The 12,291-nt window shown below is 50.6% G+C and overlaps 1 protein-coding gene across 2 annotated transcripts in view; it reads right to left on the bottom strand.

Moving 5' to 3' along the window:
• samd13 (sterile alpha motif domain containing 13) overlaps window positions 1-10,917 on the bottom strand; it is a 99,631-nt gene extending 88,714 nt beyond the window's left edge. For both annotated transcript variants that reach the window (XM_041208642.1, XM_041208643.1), the window contains exon 1: window positions 10,179-10,917. In XM_041208642.1, the coding sequence (XP_041064576.1) occupies window positions 10,179-10,853 (675 nt within the window). In that variant the 5' untranslated portion in view covers window positions 10,854-10,917. The remainder of the gene's footprint in view (window positions 1-10,178) is intronic.
• Window positions 10,918-12,291: the final 1,374 nt, after the last annotated feature.

Below are 12,291 nucleotides of genomic sequence, written 5' to 3'. Positions count from 1 at the left end.
ACAGGGGTTGACCCCTTGGCCCCAATGACCCTGTTCAATCAATGGATCAGATAATGGCTGATCTGCGTCTCGATTCCATTTACCCAGGTTGATTTGAATGCTGTAAAACCCTGGCCTGACCTAAACAGCAAGCAAACCCAGTTTTTTTTTGGCCGGGGGGGGGGTTTCAGCTGAGCACAATCACACAGCCCAGCGCAGTAAAGGCATTTTGCAACCAAGCATCAGCGATATTGGATCTGAAAAACTGCTCCATGCCTTTCTCTGCTGCCTTCCCTCAATCAGCTATTGTAAGCACGGCTCTGATTTTTGAAACTTCCTACGCGTATGCAGCAGCAATTATCCAAGCGCAGCTTAATTACAGGAATAGTGCAAGAGCATTGCTGTTTGCGGCACTCCAGCTACTGCAGGACCAGAAGCAGCTAAGATGCAGCACAGGCTGCAGACCTGGTACAAGGACAAAAAAAAAAACAAACATGTTAACATTCATGGGCCCATTGTGGGGATTAAGAGGAACTGTTCTGTTAGTTTGGACACTGACTACTTTTCCGGATAACATATGCATAGGAGTCCTGCCTTATCAATTCACCATGGCACAGTAACTTGCATTAACTGGAACCCAATCAGGGAACAGAAATAAGTGCCTCTTTTGTCAGATTAGGAAAGGGTGTGGGGGGGGGAGAGAGAGAGAGGAGAGGGGGAGGTGGGAGAGAGAGAGGGGGAGGTGGGAGAGAGAGAGAGGGGGGAGGTGGGAGAGAGAGAGGGGGGGGAGGTGGGAGAGAGAGAGAGGGGGGGAGGTGGGAGAGAGAGAGGGGGGGGGAGGTGGGAGAGAGAGAGGGGGGGAGGTGGGAGAGAGAGAGGGGGGAGGTGGGAGAGAGAGAGGGGGGGGGGAGAGAGAGAGGGGGAGGTGGGAGAGAGAGGGGAGGGAGGTGGGAGAGAGAGGGGGGGAGGTGGGAGAGAGAGGGGAGGGAGGTGGGAGAGAGAGGGGAGTGGGTGGGAGAGAGAGGGGGGTGGGAGAGAGAGAGAGGGGGGAGGTGGGAGAGAGAGGGAGGGAGGTGGGAGAGAGAGGGAGGGAGGTGGGAGAGAGAGGGGAGGGAGGTGGGAGAGAGAGGGGGGGAGGTGGGAGAGAGAGGGAGGTGGGAGAGAGAGAGAGGGAGGTGGGAGAGAGAGGGGAGGGAGGTGGGAGAGAGAGAGGGGGGGGAGGTGGGAGAGAGAGAGAGGGGGGGAGGTGGGAGAGAGAGGGGGGGAGGTGGGAGAGAGAGGGGGGAGGTGGGAGAGAGAGAGAGGGGGAGGTGGGAGAGAGAGAGGGGGGAGGTGGGAGAGAGAGAGGGGGGGGAGGTGGGAGAGAGAGAGAGGGGGGGAGGTGGGAGAGAGAGGGGGGGAGGTGGGAGAGAGAGAGGGGGGGAGGTGGGAGAGAGAGAGGGGGGGAGGTGGGAGAGAGAGAGGGGGGGGAGGTGGGAGAGAGAGGGGGGGAGGTGGGAGAGAGAGGGGGGGGAGGTGGGAGAGAGAGGGGGGGGGAGGTGGGAGAGAGAGAGGAGGGGGAGGTGGGAGAGAGAGAGAGGGGGAGGTGGGAGAGAGAGAGGGGGAGGTGGGAGAGAGAGAGAGAGGGGGAGGTGGGAGAGAGAGAGGGGGGGGAGGTGGGAGAGAGAGAGGGAGGGAGGTGGGAGAGAGAGAGGGGGAGGGTGGGAGAGAGAGAGGGGGGGAGGTGGGAGAGAGAGAGGGGGGGGAGGTGGGAGAGAGAGAGGGGGGGGAGGTGGGAGAGAGAGAGAGGGAGGGAGGTGGGAGAGAGAGGGGGGGGAGGTGGGAGAGAGAGAGGGGGGGAGGTGGGAGAGAGAGAGGGGGGGAGGTGGGAGAGAGAGAGAGGGAGGTGGGAGAGAGAGGGGGGGAGGTGGGAGAGAGAGAGAGGAGAGGGGGAGGTGGGAGAGAGAGAGAGGAGAGGGGGAGGTGGGAGAGAGAGAGAGGAGAGGGGGAGGTGGGAGAGAGAGAGAGGAGAGGGGGAGGTGGGAGAGAGAGAGAGGGAGGTGGGAGAGAGAGGGGGGGAGGTGGGAGAGAGAGAGAGGAGAGGGGGAGGTGGGAGAGAGAGAGAGGAGAGGGGGAGGTGGGAGAGAGAGAGAGGAGAGGGGGAGGTGGGAGAGAGAGAGAGGAGAGGGGGAGGTGGGAGAGAGAGAGAGGGAGGTGGGAGAGAGAGGGGGGGAGGTGGGAGAGAGAGGGAGGGAGGTGGGAGAGAGAAGGGGGGAGGTGGGAGAGAGAGAGGGGGGGAGGTGGGAGAGAGAGGGGGGGAGGTGGGAGAGAGAGGGAGGGAGGTGGGAGAGAGAGGGGGGGAGGTGGGAGAGAGAAGGGGGGAGGTGGGAGAGAGAGAGGGGGGGAGGGTGGGAGAAAGAGGGGGGGAGGGTGGGAGAAAGAGAGGGGGAGGGTGGGAGAAAGAGGGGGGAGAGGGGGAGGGTGGGAGAGAGAGGGAGGATCCTCCTATGCATGAAATGGCTACTGCGTACGCCTACACAACTGCAGTTGCTGCCGTTTTACTGTCTGTGGAGCACCTTGGGGTGATTCCGAGAAGCGTGATAAATTGCTGGATCAATGGGAAGGATTTTACAAGCACGGTGCCAAAAGTGAGGTTACACCCATCAGGAAAGGATGAACAGACTGGATCTTTTCTGTCAGTACTTATGCAGCAACTGGAGCATTAATCTGGCTCTGCTTCACAAAGCACTGGTTACCACCCAGCTGGAGGATCGCTTCATTCTGACAGCACACTTCAGGAAGAATGTCAACGCCTCAGGAGAGGTCCCTGTCCCCCTGTCCACCATCTACAAGGCACAGATCGGGAGTGCGATGGAATACTCTCCACCTGCCTGCATGAATGCAGCTCCCACAACACTCAAGAAGCTGCCAGTAGCCTTGTGGTATGGTCTCCAGGCTAGTAATCCAGAGATCCAGGGTAATGCTCTTGGGACGCAGGTTCCAATCCCACTATGGCAGATGGTGGAATTTTATTTCAATAAAAAATATGGAATTAAAAGTCTAATGAGGATTGCCTTAAGAACCCAACTGGTTTATTAATGTGACTCAGTGGGGTTGACTCTCAAATGCCACTCAGTTCTCTGGGGCAATTAGGGGCGGGCAATAAATGCTGACCTAGCCAGTGATGTCTCCATCCCGTGAACAAACAATACAAAAAGGCAAAGGCACCCTATCCACCACCTTCAACATTCCCTCCTCCTCCTACCACCAACGGAATGCGCATCGGCACAAGATGCACTGGAGCAACCCACCATGATACGATATGTCTATGTTTCCCAATCACGGGACAGTTTCAGAATAAGGGGCTTCCCATTCAAAGACTGAGATGAGGAGGAATTACTTCTGTCGAAGGATCATTAATCTGTGGAATCCATCCTCTTTCCCTGAGAGCAGTGGAGGCAGTGATCAGTGAATATATTCAAGGTCAAGCTAGACAGCTTTTTAATTTACAAGGGAGTTAAGGATTACAGTGGGGGTGGGGTAGGGTGCAGGCAGACAGAAAAGTGGAGTTGAGTGATGGAGCAGCAAGCTCGAGGGGCCAAATGGTCTACTCCTGCTCCAATTTCTTACTTTATGTTCTTACAATATTTCCATTCCGGCTTTCCTCCTTTAAAAAAGGAAAGCTCACTACGAACACATGAATTAGGAGCAGGAGTAGGCCACCAGGAGGTTTACTCAGGCCGATTATTCTTCATGCGAAAGCTACATCTTAATGTTGCCTCGGGGACAGGTTCAGGCAGCGTTAAAGCCCTGGTTGAGGACAACTATTAAACACGAAGCAAGAATGCACTTTTGAGGTGCCGCTGTAACTGGATTTGAGGCCTACAGGCTGTAGCTTGGGTTTCGGGTTGTGAAGGAAAGAGAAGGGACCTGAGACCCCCCTCAATTATAAAATGTGTTTGATGTTAAATGGTTGAGGGTTATCTGATAGAGAGATGTGTAACGACTGCACCACTCCTCCAGTGTCTCATCCATATGGTTCTTAAATTCAGCAAAATTTAGGCAGCTAGGAAGAAGGTGAGATTATTAAATTTCTCAGCATGGACCAGTTCAGGTACAGAAAAAAAAGTCGGCATATGCACAAAAGCAAAATAATACTGCAGATGTTGGTTGTACGAAGGCAGAGAACACAAAATCAAGGCAGTCACAATGCACGTGTACAAGGCCTGAACTAGGCCAGAGCTCGCAGCATCGTGCACACTTTTATAGGTGGAGCTAAAACCAATCGACAGCACGTTCTCTGGGATTGTTACCAAAGAAAATTGTTTTACCCGAGGCTGGTTGGGTAGCAAGCAGGTAACTGGAATTGGATGCCCAAGATGGTTTAGGTAGAGAGAGAAAAAAAGTGCCACTTCAGAATAAATAACCTCTTCTGTGTTGTAACATTCTGCACTGCGATGTTGGCAAGGGAAGGTAAAGTTGTTACCCGGCTCTTTCGTCCAACAGGCACTGCCTGCCCAACACTTGAGGAACCACCATGATCAGTTCAAATACAATTACAATGTCTTACACTGGTAAGTTAATGGATTTCTACAGTTCTCTAGACACCACAAGGAGGGATGAGAGAAAAACATTAAGATACAGACATAAATAACTTGAGTTATGACATGCAACACATATGTCTAATCTGGTGGGAGAAGGGTGTCATCTGAGGATGATTGTTGCTCAATTCTCTCCAACACTGGGAGTTACCTCACATCATGTCTGAGTCTGCTTCACACTAATTGCTAAAGATTGATTGCTATGGATTATACAACAGCTTCTTTAACGTTGCAACAAGCAATGGTACAGTTGAAGCTTTGGTGTTTTCAAGTCTAAAAATCCCTCTGCTTCTCCTTGTCACCAAGGTCGAGAACAGCCATTCAGTTGCCTCTGCTGCTTCTCTCTCTTCTACTAACCCACTAGGCCAAATTTCCTCTAAAGCTGGGCCCATGCCCTAGCCCTGAACTCGCATCTTTCTCCAGTTTCTCTCCTGTCTCCACTCAGAGGTCGTCTTGTGCAAGAGACCCGCCTCCTGTTCCCTCGGCCTTATTCCCACTAAACTGCTGATCACCTGACTTCACCTTCTGGCCCCCCTCCCCCCCACCCCCCATTGTTAGCCAATATTGTTAACGGTTTTCTCTATTCAGGCGCCGTCTCTCTGATCTTTAAATCTGCATTCATCGCCACTCTTCTCAAAAACATCAATCCTTGACCTCACCGTCCATTCCAACTACCATTCTGTCTCCAACTTCCCTTGCCTCTCCAAAATCCTTGAACGTGCTGTCACCTCCCAAATCCGTGCCCGTTTTTCCCAAGTTTCCACCCTGCTCGAGCACCAAAACCACTTATCAAATACACAAATGACATCCGACGTGACTGGAAAGGGTAAACTTTCCCTCCTCATCCTTCTAGAACTGTCTGCGGCCTTTGACATGGTTCCCCACACCATCCTCCTCCAGCACTCCTCTCCGCTTGTCAGCCAGCCAGGTGGTATTGCACTCGGCCGGTGCTATTCTCACCTATCCAGTTGTAGCCAGAGAATCCACCTGCAATGATTTGGTTTTCCCACTCCAATGCCACTGTTTCTGGTGTGCCCCAAAGATCACTCCTCAACATCCACAAGCTGCCCCTCGGCGACATCATCCGAAAGCACAACGTTAGCCTTCACACGTACGCCGACAACACCCAGCTCCGCCTCACCACCACCTCTCTCTCGGCTCCTCCACTGTTGCTAAAGTACCAGATTGTTTATCCAACACCCAGCACTGGATTAGCAAAAACGTTTGCCAATTAAATATTGGGAAGACTGAAGTTGTTGTTTTTTTTGATCCCCCAACTCCAAATTCCATTCCCGAGATACCGACTCCACCCCCTCTCCATGGCAACTGTTCGAGGCTGAACTAGGTTGCTCACAACCTTGTTGTCACACTTGATCCCGAGTGCAGCTTCTGACTTCACTAATCGCGAAGACTGCTTAATTCCACCTCCGCAACATCACTCGACTTCTGAAACCCTCATCTAAATCTTTGTTACTTCTAAACTTGACAAGGCCAATGATGCCCTGTCTGGTCTCCCACGTTCTATCCTCTGGGAACTTGAGGTCATCCAACAGGGCGCTGCCGATATCTTCACTTGCAGCGAGAACCTTTCCCCTATCACCCGCTGTGCCCGCTGATCTACACTGGCTCCTAGGCAAGCAATGCATCAACTTCAAAATTCTCATCCCTGTTTTCAAGTCCCTCTATGAATTTCTCCCCCCACCCCCAACCCCAGCCCCTATCCCTATCTCCTCCAGTCTCATAACTTTCCGAGATCTCTGTGCTCCTCCAATTCTGGCTTCTTGTGCATCTAGATTTTAATCAACCCACCATTGTTGGCTGTGCCTTCAGTGGCCTAGGCCCCAAGTTCCGGAATTCCCTCCCTAAGCCTCTCCACCTCCTTTCCTCCTTTAAGACACTCCTTAAAACCTACCTTTTTGACCAAGCTTTTAGACATCTGACCTAATATCTCCTCATGTGACTTATGTCAAAATTATTTAATAATGCTCCCATGAACTCTCTTGGGGCGTTTTACTATTTGCAAAGTGCTAAATGAATACAAGTTGCTGTTGTTGTTAGAGAATTTCAGCCAGCGCTTCCTCTTCAAACTGATTGCCAGTGATCTTAGTTTTAAAGTTTTTTATATATATATATATATATTCGTTCATGGGATGTAGACATTGCTGCCAAGGCCAGCATTTATTGTCCCTCCCAAACTGCCCTCGAGAAATGCTATGGCAGGATAACTGGCAAAGATGGAATTTGGGCTCCGATTATATCTCTCACAATCAAATCACATGCTAACACTCGCTGCCTGGTCAACATCAGGAAAAGGAGGAGGCCGTTCAGCCCTTCAAGTCTGCCCTGCCATTCCGTTCAAGCATAGCAGATCTGTACTTGAACTCCATCTACCCGTCTTGGTTCCGCAATCCTTAACTAACCCTGCCTAACAAAAATCTATCAATCTCAGTTTTGAAATGTTTGATTGATTCCTGGCTTCAATAGCTTTGCAGGGGATAGACTTCCAGATTTCTGCTATACCTTTTGTGTGAAGAAGTGCTTCCTAGCATCACCCTTCGATGGTCTGGCTCCAATTAAGGGCTATGCATTAAGGTTTTATGGTTTAAGATTAATGATTTGACACAAAACGAAGGGCTGTGCAACCATAAACCAGCAGGACAAAGCTATTTAATAAAGAGCAAAAACAAGGTTGGGGCAAAAACACCATTTTAAAACATAAATCAGGTGCAGACAACTCCTACAGTCTGGAAATGTTAAACTATATCTATTTCCTATCTCAACTCTGCCTATTTTTGTCAGACATGGCCATGGACGTGTTGGTATTCCACATCCATGGCAACAAGTCTGCCTACATTTTATCCCCAGCACATATTAAACTATTCACAAGAGGGATACAAACCATTTTAGAAAAATACAAAGGCCATACACACCTCAGCACAAGAAAGCTTCAGTCTATGGGGCACAGATTAATAACACAATCAGCAGCACACTAGAGGACTGAGACTTAATTTAATCAGTGCACCCTATTATTCCTGGCAGCTTATAGCAATAACAAATCGTGCATTCAAAACGTGACTCTCACAGCAGCTTCAGCACAATCTCAAGCAAAAAAATCCACAGAGGCATAAATAAAAGGTAACTCAAAATAGTCACAACTGCCACAATAAAGCAGGAAAGGAAAGCAGAGAGAGAGAGAGAAATGAGAAAGACTGCAGTAAATGCTGCAAACCCAGGCCAGGAGTGTCCATAACACAAAAATGCAGCAAAAAAATGAAAACAAGAAGGATCCCCATTCCCAGATCTTATTTTAGATGGAGAGATCTCTCACACTATGCAAAATACAAGAATATCAGTATTGCATGCAATGCTGGTATGTTTAGTCAATTATTGTTTTTTTCAAAAAAGGATATAAACAACTTTGGCTTATAACTGCAACCCATCATTAGCGACTGTGTTTAAAGAAATAGATGCAATTGCAATAAAAACAATGCCTCTCTAGCCTGTCAGATGCCCTGACACCTACCTTGTCTCAGTCCCATAGCTTCTCCCTCTCTCCTCTCTCAGCAAGCTGTCAATCAAGGGCACCTGGGCGACGCGCTGCACTCTGGGAGCTGTAGTCCTGCTCTCCCTTTGACCCAATGTTAAAGGCCGGGGAAAAGACTACAACTCCCAGCCTGCCCCGCTTCGAGGTGAGCCCCCGGCAATTACAAAGGCTGCAACCGTCTTTTTATTGTGTTTTTGTGTGACGTTTGGCTGCAAATAACCACAAGAACTTAAAGCATTCCCATAAGGTGTTTTTTTTAAAAAAACTAAATAAAATGCACACTTTATTAGGCAAAAAGGGGAAAATCTAACATCCAATTTAATGCAATTTGGACCTCAATATTCCCTCAATATCTGCACCAAGGGAGAATTCTGGAACTTGTAGTCCAAAGTCAAGCAGGCAGCAAATTGTGAGTGCGAGGTTTAAAACCTCATTTACAGGGTTAAGGGTGACACCTTCTGACTTTGAACACGATTTGCAAAGTGCTGCTGTCCTTGTCTTTAAGCTGCCGACCTTGAATTGCAAAACCAGCCTTGCCCTCTTTATTGTTTCTCCAAAAAGAAAGTTTTGCTTGTTTATCACGGAGTTTGTCTTGGATGCTAAGGCTGACCCTGGATCTTGGCTGATCACTGTAGCGCTGACACAAGGTGAACAAAGCCCCTACCCAGCACCCAAACACCCTGGGCACAGGCGGCCACCACAAAATTACCTGCTTCGCCCCTTCGCATATAATACAACCATATAAATGCACATTTAAAAACAGCCATTCTTTCGAATGAATATTTACATATATGGAGCATCTTAAATGAATTGGTTGTGTGCAGAATGTGAACATTTCCAGCGTCTCATTCGCACCAGCCTCTGAACAAGGGTCATGATGCAAAGGCAAGGAACGAGAAGGCACTAACCCCAGCCCCTCCCCACACACACACACATACACACACATTCCCACTCAGATCCCCACTCCCACACAGACAGACACACACACTCAGATCCCCACTCCCACACACACACATTCCCACTCAGATCCTCACTCCCACTCCCACATTCCCACTCAGATCCCCACTCCCACACACACACATTCCCACTCAGATCCTCACTCCCACTCCCACATTCCCACTCAGATCCCCACTCCCACATTCCCACTCAGATCCCCACTCCCACATTCCCACTCAGATCCCCACTCCCACACACACACATTCCCACTCAGATCCTCACTCCCACATTCCCACTCAGATCCTCACTCCCACACACACATTCCCACTCAGATCCTCACTCCCACATTCCCACTCAGATCCCCACTCCCACACACATTCCCACTCAGATCCTCACTCCCACACACACACATTCCCACTCAGATCCCCACTCCCATATTCCCACTCAGATCCCCACTCCCACATTCCCACTCAGATCCCCATTCCCACACACACACATTCCCACTCAGATCCTCACTCCCACATTCCCACTCAGATCCCCACACACACACATTCCCACTCAGATCCCCACACACACACATTCCCACTCAGATCCCCACACACACACATTCCCACTCAGATCCTCACTCCCACATTCCCACTCAGATCCTCACTCCCACACACACACATTCCCACTCAGATCCCCACACACACACATTCCCACTCAGATCCTCACTCCCACACACATTCCCACTCAGATCCTCACTCCCACATTCCCACTCAGATCCTCACTCCCACACACACACATTCCCACTCAGATCCTCACTCCCACACACACATTCCCACTCAGATCCTCACTCCCACACACACACATTCCCACTCAGATCCTCACTCCCACACACACATTCCCAATCAGACACACACACACACACTCACATCCCCACTCCCACACTCTCAAACACACAAACTCCAACTCTCCCACACAAACACACACAGATCCCACCCCCACGCCCCACTCCCACCCAGACAGATCCCCACAACCCCGCCACATAACACAACACATGCACGCACTGGGGGTTGGGGGGGGGGGGTGGGTGTAGAAAAGCAATTGCAATCACAGGCATGGAGGGTAAGTAACATAAAGGCTCGGCTGCTACCAACCTTGTGGCCGGGGACAGCCCTGGCGGACACAGCTCCCGCTGCGAGCAGTTTGGCATCGTCCCTCCTCTCGGGCGGCAGCAGGTAGCAGTTACCGGCCGCCGTCTGCACCAGCCTCCCCCGGTGTACCTCCCGTTTGAGGGCCAGCTGGAGCCTGGCTTTGCCCAGCTTCCTGCTCAGATGCTGGGAGCCGCTGATGTACTTTTCAATCTCCCGGAGGCTGACTCCCCTGCGGTCACTTCTCTCTTGCTGGGCATTTCTCTGGCTGCTGCTGCTGCTGCTGCTGCTGCTACTACTGAGGAGCAAGTGCCTGGCTTCTCCTTCTTGCTGTTGGCTCGGGCTCTGGCTCTGGCTCTGTCTCTGCAGCAAGAGAGTCTCCACCGCCTGGAGGATCCCATTCCCACCTCCCTCCAAGTCCGGGCCAGCGCCGGCAGCTTTCTTCCGCTGCTTGTTCTTGTACCACTTGGCCGCGTTGCGGTAGCTGTTGGAGCCTTTGTAAGCCACTTTGACCACCAGCTCAGCCCTGACCAGCTTATCCAGCTGCTGCTGGGTCTCTGCCGGCGAGAGCCCGTGCCTGCGTTCAATCATCCGGCAGATCCGCTCCACATCGGGTCGGGCTTTGCGGGAACGCAAAGAGTCGATGGTCTCCAAAATCCACTCTTTGTATTTCATCTCCATTCCTAATTCAGCGACAAAACAAGACACACACACACGCACACACACACACACCACACAGACACACACACACACACACACACACACAAGAGAGAGAGAAAAAATGAACAAGACAACTTCTGCTTCAGAAAGAAAGAGAGAAAGAGAGACAGAGAGGGGAGGGGAGGGGAGGGGGGGGTTGAAACGTGCACCCAACAACAAAATATAAAACGTGTTGCTTTTCAAATATTAAATGAAAACTGATTTTTTTTTTGCAATCGCCTTTTTTTCTCTCTCTCTCTCTCTCTTCCCTCTTCCAAAATAACTCAAAAAAAGAGAAAGGCGGAAGACGAGTTGTACGCCTGCGTGTATCCGACCCCCCCACCCCCCCCCCCTTTCCAGCAAACACACACACACAGACACACAAAAAAATCCAAACGGGGTTTTTTAAAAATGAAAAAAAAAAATTCTTGTTTCAATTAAACTGCGCCCTTTTCCAAGCCTGGAAACAATGGACGCAGCAACACTGACATTGCTTTTTGGGGAGGGTGGGAGGGAGAGAGAGAGAGAGAGGGAGGGAGGGAGGAGGAGGAAGGGGGGGGGGGTGGGAGAGGGAGGAGGAAGGGGGGGGGGTGGGAGAGGGGGGGTTGGTGGTGAGAATGGGGGGGGGGCGTTTGGAAATGTGGTTTAATTTTTATTTATTTTTTTAACGAATGCAAACTTGCAAAGCATTGATTATTATTATTATTTTTTTTTCTTTTAAGTCTGCATTATTTCCCCGGGAGGAGAAAAAAAAAAGTCTGTGAGCTGTTTCAATGAATGAACGATGCACACAAGGTCCCGGTGTGAGTGAGAATGAAGCTCCTGTAACAAAAAGCGCAGCGGATTTTTTCTCTCTCTCTCCTCTCATCGCCACTGAGACAGCGGCTGCTGGAACCTCACCCACACCGACAGAGGCTGCAGCAGGTTTCATATAAAAAAAAAACCCACCCCAGCTTCAAACAACCGCACACACAAAAAATCCCCTTTCTACCTCCCTCTCTCCCTCCCTCCCTCTTTCACTCGCCCTCTGCCGCTTTTTTTTTTGTTGCTTTCTCCTTGTTGGGTCGGAAATTTGCAAACAATTTTCACATCTTCCCTCGCCCCCACTCTCCCAGTTTTATTTGTGGTTCAAATCCCTCACAAAGCAAACCTCCTGCACCCCCTCCTGTTGAAAAGGGAGGCTTCTCCCACTTTAATCATCCCCACCCCCCAATTCTGGGCTTCTGCTTTTTGGTCCGAGACCTCGCTCTCTCCTTATTCTAGTTTTCACGCTAAGATAACGCCAGCGCGATTTCCGCGCTGGAGGAGAGATTAGAAAGCCAAAAGAAACACACACAGACACACACACACACACACACACACAAAAGGGGTGGGGGCGAAGTGTTATTTTGCTTTCTTTCCCGAGGCTGGGGAGCCGCTC

The sequence above is a fragment of the Carcharodon carcharias genome, chromosome 16 (genome assembly GCF_017639515.1).
Source record: "Carcharodon carcharias isolate sCarCar2 chromosome 16, sCarCar2.pri, whole genome shotgun sequence".
Lineage (NCBI taxonomy): Eukaryota > Metazoa > Chordata > Chondrichthyes > Lamniformes > Lamnidae > Carcharodon > Carcharodon carcharias.
The sequence above is the reverse complement of the archived record's forward strand: the minus strand, read 5'-3'. Positions and strand labels throughout refer to the sequence as shown.